We start from the raw sequence: 18,695 nt of genomic DNA on the forward strand, positions 1-18,695 counted from the left end.
GTCTGGACTTCGACGGCCCCCACCCTCAACGGCACGATGATGTCAATCCGTTTTTTTCTTAATATTACGATCTCAGTTTTGCTCAAAGCGAGCGAGAGACCGCTTACATAGCCGTGGTCTGCCATCCATGCATTTATGGTACGCATAACTCGGTTCAGCTTTAGCTGAGCCAGCTCAACGCTACGTGCAGCTATCAACGCTGCAACGTCGTCTACGTACCCAACCACAACAGTTTCCTCAGGCATTTCAGACCTCAGAAGGCTGTCTTAAGCAACAGTCTACAGGTCTGGGCCGAGTATGGAACCTTAAGCAGCACCGGAAGTGACACCCATCGTCCGAGGCCCTTCTGTAATGTCATAAATGAGGAGGTGGGACCGGAAATAATCCTCGATGATACGTATGAGGTATGCCGGAACGTGGAAGGTGTTCTACAGAGCATCCAGCTTATCGCACCAGCTTGCGGAATTAAATGCGTTTCGCACATCGAGTGTTTACGAGCAGCACAACCCTACGAGAGTAGCGGTTAAAATCCTCAAATATACACAGAGGTCTGTAAGAGGATGGTAGATCTGGTTCTCCCTTCCCATTTCCAACAAGCACAAGCCTAGCTGTTTTCCAGCTAGAGGGTAAAACTCCTTCGACTAGGCAGGCCTTGTACATGTTCAAAAGGATCAAGGGGTTAGTAGTCAAAACCTTCTTCAGGACTTCGCCGGCTACCCCATCGGGTCAAGGAGCCTTATTGTTCTTCAGGGATAGGATGGCCGCCTCCATCTCTCCAAGACTGAGAAAGTAGTACGTCATCCACCCTTCCAAAATCCCACAGTAAGCGCAACGTGTGAGCCGGGAAAAGGGACTCGACTATCCTCTCCATAGCGGGCCCATCCATGACAGAAGGTGGAGAGTACGTATCACATCGTATCGGAATATCGCGATACGTGAGGGACAATACGATATTTCAATACGATATTTTAAAAACGATACGTATCGTATCGCCTAGAACGATATTTGTATTTATATCGGCTCATAGAGGGATACGATTCATGTCAAAACGATATTTTTAAGCTTTTTTGTGCAAGTGCCAAGCAAAGTGCAAAATTTGTACTCTGTGGATGTGTAGTTTGAAATAGGAGTTTGTGACGTCTGTATTTTTGGTTTTTACTTGATTTGATGTTGATAAAGATAAAGTAACAAACCAAAACCAACCAGTCCCAACTGTATACAATACAAGTGTCTGTATGTAGTAGTAGTAGTATGTGGTTGTAGTGTTGTGGTTGTGTTCAGCGATCTTTATGCAAGTAACTTTTACTTTTTGACATTTCAATTAGTTTTCCTACTTTCTTAGTTAGTTCTTAAGTTTAATGTTTTTGTAAACTGGCAATTGTAAATATATTCAAGGGTAAACCTAAGTTTAAAGCTGCACAATATTTTAAGAAGATAGATAAAAATTCTTCAAAATGTTCATTTTGTGGCACTATTGGTAAAACCAGTGGAAATACCACGAATTTGGTAACCCACTTAAAAAGAAAACATTGGACACTGGAAGTTCAAAATGCATTCAAGGAGGGAGAAAAAGGAACGAAAACTTCCCAAAAATCAATATCTAAGCCTAGGCCTACTACTTCACCTTCACCTTCACCTTCACAGTACCAGGTAAATTATAGGCTAAAATTGAAATTAGTATTAAGGTTCTCGAAAAGTTAACGTGACCACAGATGTATACGGTACACTCAACATACATAGCCTACATTTACAGGAAGCTAACAATCTAACGGGTTGGAGTTCAGGGAACATAACCTCAAAAGAAGTATAAGTATAGGCCAGTTCACGGGTGTATTGGTGGTGGAGGGTACCGTAGAGTGTGGTGGAGGTTAGTTGGAAGATGAAAATATTATCCCCTCATAATAATAATAGGTTTAACCATAACTTAGTCCTCAGGGTAACTTAGTAGGTAGGCCTATATTTTACTCCGCAACAATGTGTGTTGTATAGACGATGGAGTCTTCCCTAACAATACAATATTTATCAAATTCAGGTTGTTATCGGCTTATTAAGGTTTTACTATTGAATAAAAGCAGTGATCATAACTTAAGCCTTCTAGCCTATGAAAGATTGGGTACCTACTGGTGTATTAGCCAGACATCAGTGTTTTATTTTAATATTTATCACATACTCTTATACAGGAGGAAACCTTACCTAACAACATAGGTAGGGCCGTTTGTATATCACTCAGTTCCCTAACTGAGGGAGACTCCGGACTGGAGCATAACCTCCGAGATAGATATGTCAGTTAGGCTGGGTTGCTGGGTTTGGTTTTTATTTCAAGGTTTGTTTATTTTTCAGATGATACTAGAAACTCCAAGTACAAGTACAAATACAATTCCATTGGTGGGATCTCAACCACCAATGATTGTGGACTATGAAGTTTAAGTGACGACAGAAGCGGAAGGCATTGCCAGTGATCCAGACGATCCCGAGCCAGTAGGCCTACTAGCACAAGCCAAGCCTAGTCAGAAAACCAGAAGGGAAACGCCACTGGAAGGGCCAAAACTTGTACAGCCCCATCTGACCGATTTTATCAAAAATATTGAAAGCTATTCAGGTAAAAAAATATAATCTTGTACGGTAGTACTATAAGGAGGTAACGTGAACGAAAGAGAGGGGGCAAAATTGATAAAAACATAATTCTTTCTTTCAGTGCCCGTCAGCAACAAATTCACAAACTCTGTAGTAGCTCCTAGAAATAAGTAATGATTCATAAGGCCTTTTAAAAATCATCGGGTTTTGACTCAATCTTCAATCTGTTAGGCAATGCGTTGAACAGTTTTACGCCATTATGTAACAGAGTATTTTTTTTTAAAGACATTGAATGTTTCAGTACCTATTCTGAGGATTTAATAATTCCACAGTGGATAGGAACAGCTTATATAATTGTTGGAATTAGAAAAGTTGGTTTTTAAGAAGGTGAGGGTTTTAAGAATGTATATTAATGATTTGTGTTGTCAGTAAGCCTAATCATAATTTTATTTTTTAGGTGGTGGTTCAAGAGAAACACGGTTGAATGAGGCTATTTTGCATATGATCACAAAAGATCTCCAGCCGCTAAGTTTTGTTGAGGACAAAGGATTTAGAAACCTAATGAAACTGACTGCTCCTTTGTATGATGTTCCATCTAGGAAAAAATAACTACGCTGTTAAGCAAGACGTATGAAGCTACCACCCTCCAGGTAAAACTTAAGATGAGCGAGATATATTCATGTTCCCTGACGACAGATGTGTGGACGGACTGTAATAATCAAAGCTTTCTTGGAGTAACAGCCCACTATTTAAGTGAAAATTCCTTAAGAAGTGTAACTCTATCAATTAAACCACTTAGCGAATCACATACACATGAATATCTTGGAGGAAAACTATTACAGGTGTGCGAAGAGTGGAATATAGATACAGCAAATGTAGTTAGCATTATTGCTGACAATGCTGGCAATATAGACAAATCTATTGACGTTTCCTTTGGCAAAGGAAGACAGATGGGATGTTTTGCCCATTTATTAGCTCTTGTCTCAACAAAAGCCATCTCGTTGACTGAAAACCTGCAGGATATAATAAGTTCTGTCAAACAAATGGTGACATTTTTTAGACACAGTGTGAATGCTGCAGACATGTTAAGAAAAGCCCAGTTGGACCAAGATACACCTCATGGGAAGGTACTTAAACTGAAACAGGAAGTTCCAACAAGGTGGAACTCCACCTTTTATATGATTGATAGATTCATAACACTAAGTGATATAGTGAACTCAATAACGATCAAGTATACAACAGCCCCACAAATGCTGTCAACCCAAAGCATTGTTGTTTAAAAGAAGTTCTGAAACTCCTGCGTCCCCTAGAGCAACAAAGGACATAAGTGGAGACCAGTATGTCACTTCCAGCAGGGTCATTCCCCTAATTCGAATGGTCGGAATGAAAACTGAAGCAGTACCAACAACTACAGGTATAGCTTCGAACTAGAAAAAACACCTTCTTTAACAACTGAAAACCCGATTTAGACACCATGAAGACATTGAGATGCTAGCCATTGCAACGCTGCTAGACCCTAGATTTAAGAAAATGCATTTTCGTAATCCCATTGCAGCATCTAAAGCCATAGCTAAAGTAGGGAGAATTATGAGAACACTAAAATCCAATGAAGAGAGCTCAAGCTCAGAAGTTGACTCCACTTCCAATATAGCAAAAGATGAAGAAGAAGATATCTGGAGCTTCCATAAACAAGAAGCTGCTCGATCCACCCAATCTAGTGATGATCAGAAAGGAATGCCGACGGAGCTGAAACAGTACCTGAGTGTACCTGTGGTGTCACTCAAGACGGAGCCACTGAGCCATCTTGAGACCCTTACAACAGCGTACCCGAGGATATACCAGTTGGCGAGGAAATACCTTTTTGCCCCAGCAACATCAGTTCCCGCAAAGGGACTTTTTTCAAAAGCTGGGAATATTATGTCCCAAATAAGAAACCGTTTGTTGGTAGAACATTTGCAGGAGATAGTTTTCCTCAGCTCAGTCGACAATGGTTCTGTTTATGAGTTTTAGGCATTTCCTCTTACAATGTTTGCATTTTTAAGTGTTCAGTTTATGTACCACAATACATATGTTTTATCCATGAACTTCATGTTTTATTTTTCCATTAACCTAAGTGTTCGTTGCAATGCAAAAAACCTTGAACATATGTAAAGGTACCGTAGGTATTTATAATAGATGTGTTTTATTGTTACAGGGTCCGTGTAAAAGTCAAGGCTTGGCCTAAGGGTTTATGTTAACTCATATCATGATCAGAATGACCAGAATATCGTTCTCGAAATACCACTTGGAAAATTTAGGTTAGGCCTATTTAATTTTTGTAATGATTTTGGTGTAGGTTGCACTCTCCTTTAACCCGACCCTGTAATTCCTACGAGCTGGGAAACCAGGGTTGTCGGGCGGGGAGAATATGATTTTAATAGAGAGTTTAATGACTTAATTTGTAAATATAATAACCCAACCAAACCTAACCTAATTAAGGGTAAAAGGTAAAGCCCGAGATTGTATGGAGGAGAGAGTGGCTGGGTGGAGCTAAAGTAATTTCTTAGTGTACAGTAGATATCACAAGTATTTCATATATGCGTATTAAGCTCCTCACTGTAATTTCTCAAATCATAACCAGTGAGACAACCAGAGATTGAGTTTAATGTAGGCTAGATTTTTTTTCATTCTACATTAAAACATTTAGTGTCTAGATATCAAGTTAGCTTATGTTAGTTTGACATTCCTAATTTATATATATACATATACATTAGTCGTCTCTAGCTAGGGGTACAGTTTCTTAACTGGGCTATGCTAATATCTATTGAAACTATCGATTAGTAAAACTTCATGAGACTTTTTCACAATCAGCAAGTTTGGTTAATTAGGTAAGGTTATGATAGTTTAATTTTATAGTAGATATATTTAACAATATCAATTACTATACAATATTTTCAGTTTGATAGTTTCATCGATATTAGCATAGCCCAGTTAAGAAACTGTACCAGTTTCGATTCTAGGTTAGGTAGGGGAGGGGGAAACGATACGATATGTATCGTTTTTCGATATTTTTTCCGATACGTATCGTATCGCTGTATCGCGATACGCGTCCGTATCGCCCATCACTAGACCGGGTGCCAAGTTTCTTGGTTACAAGTTTGTAACCCAGGCCCCACGGGTTGGAATCGACATCGTCCCTTAATGTCTCCCAGCAACTACGTTTATTTAGGTTGATGGCTCAACGAAGATACCTCCTAGCCACTCTGTGAGCATCCGACTTACGACGTCTGTCTACAGGTTCTCACGCCCTGGTAGCAAGTCTTCTGGCTCTCAATGCTGCCCGACACAATCTCGGCAGTCCACCAGTACAAAGGTCACTTATTGCACCAGGATCTCCTGCGAGTCATAGACTCATCGCAAGCCGAGACGATCAACCCCATCATGTATGTAACTAACGCTTCTGCGTGAGCCACGCTAGTTGCGGGGGTAAGTTCCTCGTAAGATGGCTTCATTGAATTTTGCCACGTCCAATTTTTTAATATTCCATCGAACGGGCACTTGAGGAAACACGGTTACTCGTCTTTGATTACCATCCAGGACATCAACAATTATGTACTGGTGGTCACTGGCTGTGTAATCCTCCAGGACTCTCCAGGCCCTGATCCTTGGCAAAAGAGAATCAGATGCAAGGGTAATGTCTGGGATCGTTCCCCACATCCCAGGGCGCCGGAAGGTTGGCGTGTTGCCCTCGTTGACGTCAACGAGTGCGGCTCTGGCAGCAAAGTCCAGAATGTACTTCCCCCGGGAATTGGTGAGGGTCATTCCCCACTCGACAGCCCCAGCATTAAAATCCACACCTACGACGACGTGTCATGTGGCATCGCGCACGCTCTCTTCCAGGCGGCCTGTCTTCTCACGAAAGTCACAGATAGCCTCGTTGGGAGTGAGGTAGACACTGAAGTAAGTTACATCCCGGCACCAATGATGCATTACGTGCCCAGAATCCAACAGTACCAACACTATCAGGGAACCAAAAAGATGGGACCCTATCTCGGTACTGGTACTGTTCGCTGACTAAGAGCGCGTCGACATCGTGTTCGAGGGTAAGCTGACAGAGAAGTGCGTCAGCTGTCCTGGATCGCTCAAGATTGCAGTGATTGCACTGAAGGATTCTTATCTTCGTGGGTGGGATTTCGCTTGCTGTAGTGCAGATTTAAATACACTACGCTGCCTAGATCCAGCTATATGCTTTACGTGTTTGTCAGCGAGCCAATTTTCTTTGCGAAGGCAATAGAACTCGACTTGTCAGTCTTTACGGATGTGACCCACCTCCCCACACCGAAGGCAGTTCTTGCTTCGGTCGGGCCCTTGCAGTTTCAGGAGGAATGGCTGAAACAGAGGAATTTACAACAGCTCTTCGTTTCCACCCTTTTTCTGAGCCTGCAGTTGACCCAGCCGACTCTCAGATGCTGATGTGCAAGCACATAATTGGCACGTGCGTCTGCCATTTCGGCGACCGCCATCCCCTGCTGACTCCTATTCGAGTTTGTGAGCCACACCTTAAGAAAAGCCGTTTGCCCGCCAAGCTCGGGGATAGCTTTTTTCAGTGCCTCAACCTCCGTTGACACACGATCAATGTCTCGAACCTCGACTGATGTCTTTGGCTCAAGAGCATGGACAGTGCCCTGTCCTTCAACAGCTGCCTTCAGTTCGGCAGTAAAAGCGGCTTTGTCTTTCGACTTACCCAGTTCAAGGTGAACGTCCCCTCCACGGGTTTGTATAATCGACCGTACAACCATATCAGTCTGCTCTGGCTTAGCCTTGGCCTTAATTGCCCCCAAGACTTGGCAAAAGATCTCCTCCCTGAAGGTTTGATTGCCTCCGTCCTGGGCTTTTTTGGCCGCGACTTTTTCGGAGCAGAGACCGAGCAGGGCCCAGTTTGGGCCATGCCCGTCAGTTGTGCCTTAGCTGCCACATTCTTCATAGAGGCGACCTCTGCCCGCCTGAATTGCCTCTTCTCCTTTTGGGAACGGCATTTTTCCCTCGCAGCCCAAGGTGTCTCTACAACTGACCTCTTTCGGGAACTTCCCTGAAAGGGGGTCGTAGGTAGGTGTGGCTGTCAGTTCTTCACTGGAGCTGCAGCTACGTCCAAAAAGGATCTGGGCACAGCAGACGATAGGTCTGTCTGATTCGTCTTGGCCTTTACTATTGCCATTTTGGTCTAGACGTCTTCTTCTCTTTTTTGAGGACTCTCCGATGTAGAAGGCCTCCGTATTTTCTAAGAAGACAGCGCTCTTTCATCGGGCAGGGACACCACCTTCTCGGCAATCTTTTCCACCAGGCAGGAAAAAACGAAGCCAAGGTCATCCTCTAGTTTGGCCATGCCGTTTTTGACCATTTGATTTACGGGGCTTTCTGGGTCCGGAAGGTGTCCAGCAATGCATTAATCGTCTCTTCCATGTCTCGGAGCCGGGTTTCGATGCTACTCTCTGGACGCAGAAGCGCCATCTCAGAGCCTTTCGACCGCAACGTGGCGGTACATTTTTCACAGCAGTGAAATGCTCCTCCGGCATCCCAACAGCATAACTGATCGGCAGGAGAGTTGCTGGCAACACCAGTTCGACTTCTGCATCCCCAACGTTTTCTGCACCGTTCTAGCTCCACTTACCGAAGGAGATAATAAATGGAGAAACTCCTTAGTGCATTTGAAAGGTGCAGGTGGCGGAGATGTCCTCACGTTGTTCGGTTGTGGCGACCTCTGAACCTTGGAGCTACGAACAAAAGGGTTCCGCTCCACTTCCAACGCATTTTCTTGCTCATTTGAGCTCTTAATCAAAAATGTGTTTTGGGGGGTTTTATTAAAAGCCATTGTGTTTATTCCAGCACATCGTGTGGCAAGGAGCGGCCCGGAATCAGTCAGGAACGGGTATACCCTCGGGGACAAAAACCCTTACCCCAGTTCACCGGGGCCTGACCTCCGTTTGCCCAGCACCGCATACCTGACGTGTGGGGGGTCACCCATCGCAATACAGAGCCTGACCTCTACATCCATGCCGCACTCCCTGCCCAAGGACCAAAGTGGCTGGCTTCACACGACCCACTGAGCCTGCCATACACGTTCCGTCCCGGCCTCAAGGCCTGGCCTTTAGGCCGGAACTGCACAGTTTGGCCGGAGTCGTGACCTCCCCACACACGCTCAGTCCGGAACTGCACAGTTTGGAGTTGGAAGGAGTCAATGACCTTCCCAAACATGCTGCGCGACCTGCCTTGGTGCATTCAGTCGCGCGTATACTGGGTAGCTCTTGAGTGCTTGAGTGTGTGCTCGATTTTGTCTTGTGCTCGACAGTGGAAATGTCAACTGTGGAAGATCTGGAAGCTATGGCAGTGGTTGTTTCTGTTATAGCAAGAAGAAAAAGGCGCAAGAGGCGTGTGCCAAAATCCAAAAACTACACCAACAAAACAACAAACAACACAGCTCCGATTATGCTTTTCACCAGTAGTTGACTCACAATGAAGAAAGGATGCGAATGCGATGATGCTTAAAATTTATAAGGGGAGGGGGGAAGCAGCACTGTCTTGGACTGCGGGATTCGCCATACACGTTCAAATCGGCCTCAAGGCCGGGCCTGGCCGGATGTGTTTCACATCCGGCCGTCCGGCCAACGGTCTGCCTGTGAATCAACATACACGTTTAGTTTTTCCTTCAGTCCAGGACTGTACAGTCCGGGACTGAAGGAAAACCGGAACGTGTATGGTAAATACCCATCAGCAGTGCAGGGCACACATCAACTCCTGCAACACAACAGGGGCACTCCCTGGGACTCCCAGTGAGAATGTCACTCACCCTTTTAGTCGCCTCTTACGACAAGCCCGAGAAGCCTGATGTCCTATTCCAACCCGGTACCGCACGGGTAAGTATATTTACATTGAACATTACATAAAACATAAGTATGTTTTTGTATAAACACGATAGTCATAAAATGTAGGGAAATTATGCAGGAACATCAAGCCTTCAATTTGCATGCTGAAGACACTACTTAATTATTCACGTAACAATAATTTCCACCGATTTAAATTCGAATTTTAAGATACTCAAGATATGATACAAAACCACCACTACATTTGTCATATTTGTTATGAAATTTGTCGGCAGTTTCGTTATTTAGACTTTGTATGTCGTTAAAAGTAATGTTTTATGATTTAATCTCAGTTACGATTTTACGTTCGTGTATTCGTATAATGTTGATACTGTTGTAGCTGTACAGCACCTTTTGCTCCATTGACACTTATACTTCAACTAACTTCTTAAGCTACATTACGTTATGGTGTAGATTTTTCAAAAGTATTTGAAGACGTATTCAAAAATAATTGTTAAATACAACCCTTAATATTTAGCAAGTATAATATACACACTATGATTTTTCATTGGCTATTGAAGGATTTTCAGACAAACTTACCGCCGTCGCTGGAGGGATATATGTTGAAGGCGTGGTCTTGTAGCCAGGAGGTGACAGTTAGGTAGTCCCTCATGAAGGTAGGGACGATACAGTGTAGTACGGCTATGTTACCTCTGGATACTGTAGAACTGCTAACATCTACCTCGTAGTCCTGAAGTATGACTGCAAAGTAGGCAATGATCACAAGACATCATAGTGAATCCGCATTATATAGAATTTGTAAATGTTAAAAGAGAGTTTTACCCAACTTATAATCATACCACCAATAAAACGCCTGCATTATTGTTCTAGAGTTTTTCTGTGAGTTTATTTTAAATAATTTGATAATGTTTAACCATTCACTATAAATATCACTAGAAAAACGAGTAGGCCTATGTAAATTAATATTTCCAATGAAACGAAACGTCCACACGCTCCACAGAGTATTATTTTAACTACCAAATGGTAACTGAATTCAATAACAAATACGTGTTCCCTTATAAAAAAAAACAGATTATTCTCCACTGTTGCATTGGTTAAGAATACAATTAAATTTAATGTTATTTGGGACGATGCAATCTCAAAACATCATGCAAAGTGGGTATGTGTATAACTGGGTATCATAGTCTCTCTAGTATTTAGGAGAAGCGTTAATAGCAACGCGTCCCAAGCCGGGAAACTCACTTCGTTCCCCTTAAATCTTAAAGAGACCCTTTATTCGCTCATTAATTAAAGGGTAAGCCCTATACAACCTCCAAGTAATGTATTTCATCCATTCCAACTGCCTCTAGAACACGTTATTGTGCAAGGATAAAGTTGAACTTAGTTTATGCAAAGATATCAGCAAATAGATGATTCTATCGTACAATATGAATATTGAGATAAGTTTTATCAGTAGCAGTAAGTTATTATGATTTGTCATAAAATTGGATGCATTATGCAAATTAATTAAAAACATAGACATACATTTAAGTATTGATTAGTACAAAAAAAAAATGATTGTGATTTTGTAATTCTTTATTGAGTCTGGTAAAAATTGAATTGTTAAATCGATATAAGACAAGTACAATTGACTGAACCATTTAACGGCAGTTCAATAATAATATCACTATCCAATACACAATTGACTGAATCTTCATTCTACAGTGGTCTTATAAAAACGTACCAACGATTGGGATTCATAACAAAGATTAAAACCGCAATGAAAGAATATTTGTACAAAATAATTAACACGTTATGCAGCCTACTATTCGATCCAACCACGGACGGTTACCATGGCAATGTGTTTTATGGGTTTCTATGAATGTAACGTTTTTGTATTGGCACGTGAGAATGCTAATTTAAGAGTAAGACGTAGTGAATAATCATACAGTTCTAACAACAGTTCAGAAGCTACAATAAAGGATTGTAATTGGGTAATTTGAATCCAATAAAGGAGTTTGTTTTACCCTTTGAAATTAAAAATAATAAGTAAGGTAGCTTTTAAAAAATTGTACAGTAGTTGCAAATGTCTCAATTTGAAAGGTTCAATAATGAAATTGTTAGGATACATTTAACTTAAGTTCTAATCCATCGAAAACTCCAAATCGCTATTCTGATAATGTTTATTTTAGCTCACGCTTTATCTCAAAGCATAGTTATTTTTAGTTAAGTACTTTCGAATTTCTGCTATAGAAAAATGTAACAAAAATAGTCTGCATATACTAAACAATATATACAAAAAAACTATGAGACTATACATAATTAGGTAATACTGAATGTATTGTAATACATTATCTGGCAGTTTTTACCTATTTTATCGAAATAAACATAACTTTAAAAATTATATTTATATAGACATTTTAATTAGAAGGTTAATTCAGGCTTGGTGAAAGAAATATTGAAGAGAGTTTCCGCATTGATAAACACTCGTCAAAATTAAAACCTAAATACAGTGATTGTTAATAAACTGTCAGCAGAAGCAAGAAGTAAAAGTAATCAGAAGGAAATATTTTGAAAGAAGAGCGTAACTTCAGTCGTAAACTCTTCAGAAGAGAAATTTCTAAAGACCTCAGAAAAAGAATCTGCCGTTTTTTTTTTCAAGAATGCTCTCTCAAAGTTTCCATTGTAAGCATTTTGTAAGTACCCCTAAATATTGGGGGTCTTTTAGTTCATCAATTTGATGTTTAGTTATTTGATTACCAAACGTAATATGGTTAGAGAAAACGTGTATTTGCAGCATTATTTAATGGGAGATGAAAAACTACGTTTAAACAGCACCATAGGGTTGTACCCGGACATTAAATTTTTAAACTTAAAATCATATCAGAATTTTGAACCTGTTTTGTACCGTTTTGTCTAAGCATAAATTTTGTACCTCTTTCCGAAAATATTCATGTACGCAAGTTGGGGTACAGTTCCACACTAAAAACACAAGTTATATATTTGACCAAATAAACTTTATTACAATTTTTTACAAATTTAATAGTTTTTGTAACACCAAAAGCAAATTTTCCACCACGTTCGCAACTGAGGTGTAGGCTAACCAATTTAAAGTCGAGATACAAGTCTACGTCTGAACCCTTTGCCCGAAATATAAACGATTCTATGTCATATTACAATAGTATTTATGTACCACTCAGAAATACTAATTACTTTTGTTATACCATTCAAATAAAGACTCAAGAACCAAAAATGCTATGTTTGGGTACAGGTCTGCCTCAAAAACATATAGACCAGGCACGATTATAAAATAGGGCAATGCAAGAAGCATTTCATGTAACAATTCGGGAAACAACGATTTTATGGTATATCACCTTGCTGAGTACGAATCTGCCTGTTGCCAAAGTGAAATTTGAACCGGAAGTGCGGTATCCAAGATGGCGACCAAAACTCTGTTAGCCCCATATCTCACTTGTTAGTTGCCTTAGAATAATTGTTTGAACGTCTGCATAAGGGGTCGGCATAAGGATATGGTAAAATACTAACTTGCTCTCAGTCGGACTTGTCTACTGAAGATTCGCCCCTGTGAGTTGGAGGCGACGCAGCGGTAAGATGTCCTGTGGACGTCCACGCGGAACTCGTTGTTGGAGAAGGGTGGGAAGACGAGGGTTCCGTTGGGCAGCTGGTAGCGGAGGCCGGACACTGTGGGCAAGGGGCTGCCGTCCCCCAGGGTCCAGTGGATGGAAGGCTGAGGGCTGCCCCTAGCGGCGCACTCCAGACGACCCCCCGTGCTGTTCAGGAAGTCCACACGACTGGGGGGCTCCACGAGGAAGATGGGTCCTTGACCGTCCATCAGCCCTGAGGTACCTCCTGTACAGAATAGTGCGGCACACCCTTCACTTCGGGTACATTACATTTAAGTAGAAATCTCATTACCGTGTTTAAAGTGAGGCTAGACAATCCATACCTATGATAATGGTGTAGCCGGTTTGAAAATTAATTTGAATGTGGTTGAATCGAGCCACCGACAGATTGCGCTGATAAAATAACCGATATCTGTAGAATACCCAAACTTTTTGACGTAGCCAAAATGAAAAGACAACTTATTGTAAACTAAATTTGCTTATGCAACATTAATGATCACAGTAACAAACTGAAAAGGAGAAAATAGAATATGAGACTGTTACAAACTCTGTTTTGTACTGATTCAACGAAGAAATTTTTTAACTCCAAATTGGCTAATTCATATAGGTGGGATACCTAATTCAGTATCTAAAATTCAATGGCTCTTGGTAGTTTTAGTTTGAGAATGTCGTTTGAATTGAGCAACTTTCAGAGTGTGTTAGTGTAGAATACACTTTTCTAAAAAAAAATTAATATATATATATAAGTATAAACTATAGCTTATTATGTCATATCGACTGTCGTAAGTTTAGAAACTAAAAGATAATAGAATTGTTACATCAGCACACTTCAAACAAGGCTCACATATCCTTTGACATTTAAATACCTACAGCCAATCCACATGGATAAGATATTTATCTCGGTAACCATAGTCAAAGTTAGCGTTACCATATAACCATTTATCCATCTAATACACAATATTGTGTAAATTAACATAAAGTACATACCATACATTTGAAAAAGCTTGGCTGGGAGTCATATTTACTTAGTAGTTATGAAATGGCTCATAAATATGTTAGATGTTATTTATTTACGATATATATAATAACGGTGATTAAATATTTCAAAAAGTGTATACACATTATTTTGTACCCGTTTACCAAAGCCTTGAATGTAAGTCGATTAATGTAGAAGAGAATATGTTTTGAACTACGACATGAAAACGTAATTAGGCTCTTTGGAGATTGAATATCATGACGGTGAATGTTTTACTTTCATAGTTAAAGTAATGTAAAATTTCACAAAAATATACCATTTAATTTTTATTCTGTAAACATAAATTCACCTAAAAAATGTGATTTCTATCGTTCTGTGCTACGGTTACGTATTGTCTGAAATCCATGTTGTAATCTCAACGATACATTAACTATTTTAATCAACTTGTCAAATTACGGATATAAAACTAAACAAGAATTGTTAATACTGAGAGTAAAATAGAATTGTGTAGCTTTACACATAAAATTAACGTACAAACCGAGGCAAATATAACGATACAACTTCCGATTGTAACGATTAATCAGAAAATGGACGGTCGCAATGTGAATTTATTGCAGAGAGATATGTTTTATTACTTCATCCCTGGAGCAGATATCGACGTTAATTGAAAGACAAGAAAAGTGATATAAAATTTGTACGTGCTATGGGAAATCGCCTTAAAACCCTAATTAGTCTATGTTTATTTATTATTTTCAGTTAATATAGTTTTAATTTAAATATTCAATTCGGGAAATTTCATTATATGGTTTAAAGTATACCTATGTAAATTCACTTATCCAGATAACTTAAAAGTATAGATGAAGATATAGTAAACATACTGTATACTATAGTAAATAACTTTAAAGTATAGTCTTGTAGATGAACAGAACTTCCTCTGCAGTAGTGGATTCCATTAAGTAAAAATCCATAAAACTACTTATTGTTTAAAATAAATTACATTCAAAGTAACAATGACTACCTATAGTAATATTTTTTCACTTGGCAAAAAAATCACTTAATATGTTCGAAAGCTTTACTGAGTGTTCACATATATGTCAACGTTATACTTAGCCACGTTATGTCCTGCATTATACTTAGGATATAGATTTTGGACGTAAAAAAGTAAAAGGAATTGAATGGTTTTAAATATTTTTTTAACTACTAAATTTAATTATAATCTACAAGAGTGTTATAAAATACTAAGAACAGCAGTTAAAAATATTGTTTCCATAAACTAATTAAATAAGGTAATAAGATCTTGGATTATAAATATTATTTCTTTGAAAAATATGTCCTAAACTCGAGGTTAATAAACAGCTTAGGGTGCTGTTCATATCAAATAACCACTTTAACAAGATATCGTACACATTTCCAAGGAACAATATTTATCTCAAAGGCGCTTATGACGTTCATTACTCCTCAAATCAGATTGTTCAGTTGAGCTTAAGGGTGTTTGGTCGTAAATTTTCATGCCTGATTTTTTTTTATTGTTCAATTGTACAAAATATTAGAGATACAAATATAAAGGAACATATTTTTATTTTGAATACTTAGCGAGATATGGAGCTTGAAAGTAGTAAATTTGTCATCTTTGGTACCAATTCACAGGGAGAATGGGTAATGCGGTTCTCACCAAAATTGGCATTCAGGTGTGGAAAATTAGATAATAATCACTAGCTATTACAAATTATAAATTTTTAAAATGTTGTTAATTATAAAAAAATTTAAAATAATTTTTTACAAATTTAAAAATAGCTGTTTGTTTTTGGGGGAAATGTATCTGTATGTTGGAATTTAAAAAAATGGGATATGTTACTAACACCTAGAATACAACGATAAACGTATTCTTTCAATGTTAAAAGATGTTATCGATTACGTGATATTAAAAGTATTCTACAGCCCCAGTGTTAGTGTACACACTCTCAACGAGTAGTGCTCCGACGGCGCAAGGCATCAAAGGTACGAATTCACAGACCGAATGAGTTAACATATCACTTTTTTTTTAATTCCAACATACGGATAAATTTTCCCCTAAAATAAACAGCTATTTTAAAAATTAAAAAAAAATTAAAATTGTTTTATAAAAAATTTAGTTTAATTTTTTTTTGTATTTATAATTTTAAATAGCTAGTAATTATTGTCTTATTTTTCCACACCTGAACGCCAATTTTGGTGAGAATCGCATTATCCATTCTCCCTGTGAACTGGTACCAAAGATGAAAAATGTACTACTTTCAAGCTCCATATCTCATATGTCCATATCTCGCTTATAAATAGCATTCAAAATAAATAATTTTGTCCTATACAGAGTGGAACGAAGTTAGTGCTAAAAAGTTTTATGTGTTTAACCACTAAGTATTGGTTAGAAAATGGCACCAATTTAAGTTTCCATACCCTCACAGGTAGGGAATAACATACAATTTAAGATGTTTTAAAAATATTTGTATTTGCTTACATAAAATGGCCATAAGTGCACTAAAAATTGTTTTTATTTCAAATCTATGTCATTTTTAGAATCCTCCTTAAATTTCCAATATTAATAGTATGAATTCACTTAGATGAAACATCTGCATAAGCCCTTATTTGGCAATGGAAGTTTGAATTTGTGATTTAGAAAAAATGATTTGAATTTAGAAAAAAAGTAATACATTTTCCAAAGTTTTTCTATACTACACTGGATTCTAGAGAGTGTCAAATATTACTAAAAACTTCTGCAGTTATTAACCTTTAAAATGACGTATAAACATCTACTCTGCGTTTAATTTGTCGTTCTCAAATTTAAGAGTTTCTCTTGAAAAACACGGAATGACCAAAATCGCCTCCCTTTAAAAGAACATGTATCTGCTTAAATAATATGGCAATAGCTGCAATAATCATATTTGAATAGGATTTATTGTAATTTTTAGAATTCTTGTGAGATTTATTGTAAGAATATTAAAGATCCATTAGGATTAACATCCATATAAACGTATGTTTTGTGAAAACATGTTAAACTAGTTTTATTTTTATTTTTCGAATTCATTGAATATTGTTTAAAGTTACACATGGTCCATTTAACTTAAGATTTTTTTTAAGCATAAGCAAATACTTCCAATGGAGTAACCTCTAAAATTATGTAGATACTACACTTACATCAGAAATACATAGTTTAACTTATTTACACAAAAACTAAAAGTTAATTCTAAAACACTCAATATTCGAAACTTAAATAACTGTTCCTTACTCCCTTAACATTTTAAACTATTGAGTTTTTTTTTTTTTTTATCTCCTTTATTTTCCCTGATATACAGCCAGGTTTTTTAGCACGTGGCACCAACAGTAGCATTAAAATACTACGTTTATCTTACTAGCAGATCTGGATTCATTATCCAGTTGTAAATTTCCTGATTATCTTCCACTAAAGATGAGTAGACCAAGTACTCCACATAGCCACACAAAACAAGTCCAGTGGACTTACGGTCTGGCGACCTGACATGCCAGCAAACCACACCATATGACCCATCTTTATCATTGTTATCATTTAAGTTGTATATTTTGCATTAAGTCAATCTCGCACATTGGTTGAATATACCATAGAACTAACACCGTAAACGATTTTAAGTTATCCCCATTAATAAGAAAAATCCCCTAAATGAAGATTCATCACAAAACATAGGTTCATAAAGTGTTAATCCTAAAAATTCCTCAATATTCTTATTAGGAATTTCACAAGGATTCTGAAAATTGCAATAATACCCATTTCAATGATTTTAAAACCAGCTGCTGCCATATCATTGAAGCCAATACATGTTTTTTTTACAAGAAATTAAACATTAGCCGTTCCGTGTTTTTCAAGAGAAACTCTTAAATTTGAGAACGACAAATTAAACGAACAGTAGATGTTTTATACATCATTTTAAAGGTTATTAACTGCAGAAGTTTTTAGTAATATTTGACACTCTTTACAGTCCAGTGTAGTATAGAAAAACTTTGGAAAAAGTTATTACTTTTTTCTAAAAAATCACAAATTCAAACTTTCATTGCCAAATAAAGGCTTATGCAGATGTTTCATCTCAATGAATTTGTACAGTTAATAATGGAAATTTAATGAGGATTCTAAATATGACAATGAATTTGGAATAAAAACAATGTTTAGTGCAGCACTTATGGCAATTTTATGTAAGCAAATACAAATATTTTGAAAACATCTTAAATTGTCAGTTATTCCCTACCTGTGAGGGTATGGAAACTTAAATTAGTGCCATTTTATCACCAATACTTAGTAGTTAAACACATAGTATATTTTAACACTAACTTCGTTCCACCCTGTATATTTGTATTTCTAATTTTTAGTACAATTGAACAATAACAAAAATAAGACATCAAATTTTTGACCAAACACCCTTAATATCTGATCTGGTGTGATACAGATTCACTTCTTACTTAATTTAAAATTAAGATGGAATGGTTTCTATCAGTACCTAGTCCATCCATCAGTTAAAAATATTTGCTTACAGGATTGGTTTAAAAATCATGCACATGTAGTTTTACTTGTATAGTTCCTACGACTTTTAATTTTAGACAATCCAATACGTCTATTCATTAGCATAACATATAATTTTCCATTGATCTGAGCCGTTGGATTAT

General features: G+C 38.0%; 1 protein-coding gene across 1 annotated transcript in view; it reads right to left on the reverse strand.

Annotated features, from left to right (window-relative positions):
- Nucleotides 1-18,695, reverse strand: part of LOC128998910 (cell adhesion molecule Dscam2-like) — a 149,113-nt gene that overhangs the window by 21,248 nt on the left and 109,170 nt on the right. The window contains exons 4-5 of the mRNA XM_054425266.1: nt 12,957-13,280; nt 10,011-10,172 (exon numbers count right to left, since the gene is read on the reverse strand). Coding sequence (XP_054281241.1) covers nt 10,011-10,172; nt 12,957-13,280 — 486 coding nt within the window. The remainder of the gene's footprint in view (nt 1-10,010; nt 10,173-12,956; nt 13,281-18,695) is intronic.

Source organism: Macrosteles quadrilineatus, unplaced genomic scaffold (assembly GCF_028750875.1).
Source record: "Macrosteles quadrilineatus isolate MER2022 unplaced genomic scaffold, UCM_ALF_1.0 Scaffold_7__1_contigs__length_78375512, whole genome shotgun sequence".
Classification (NCBI taxonomy): Eukaryota; Metazoa; Arthropoda; class Insecta; order Hemiptera; family Cicadellidae; genus Macrosteles; species Macrosteles quadrilineatus.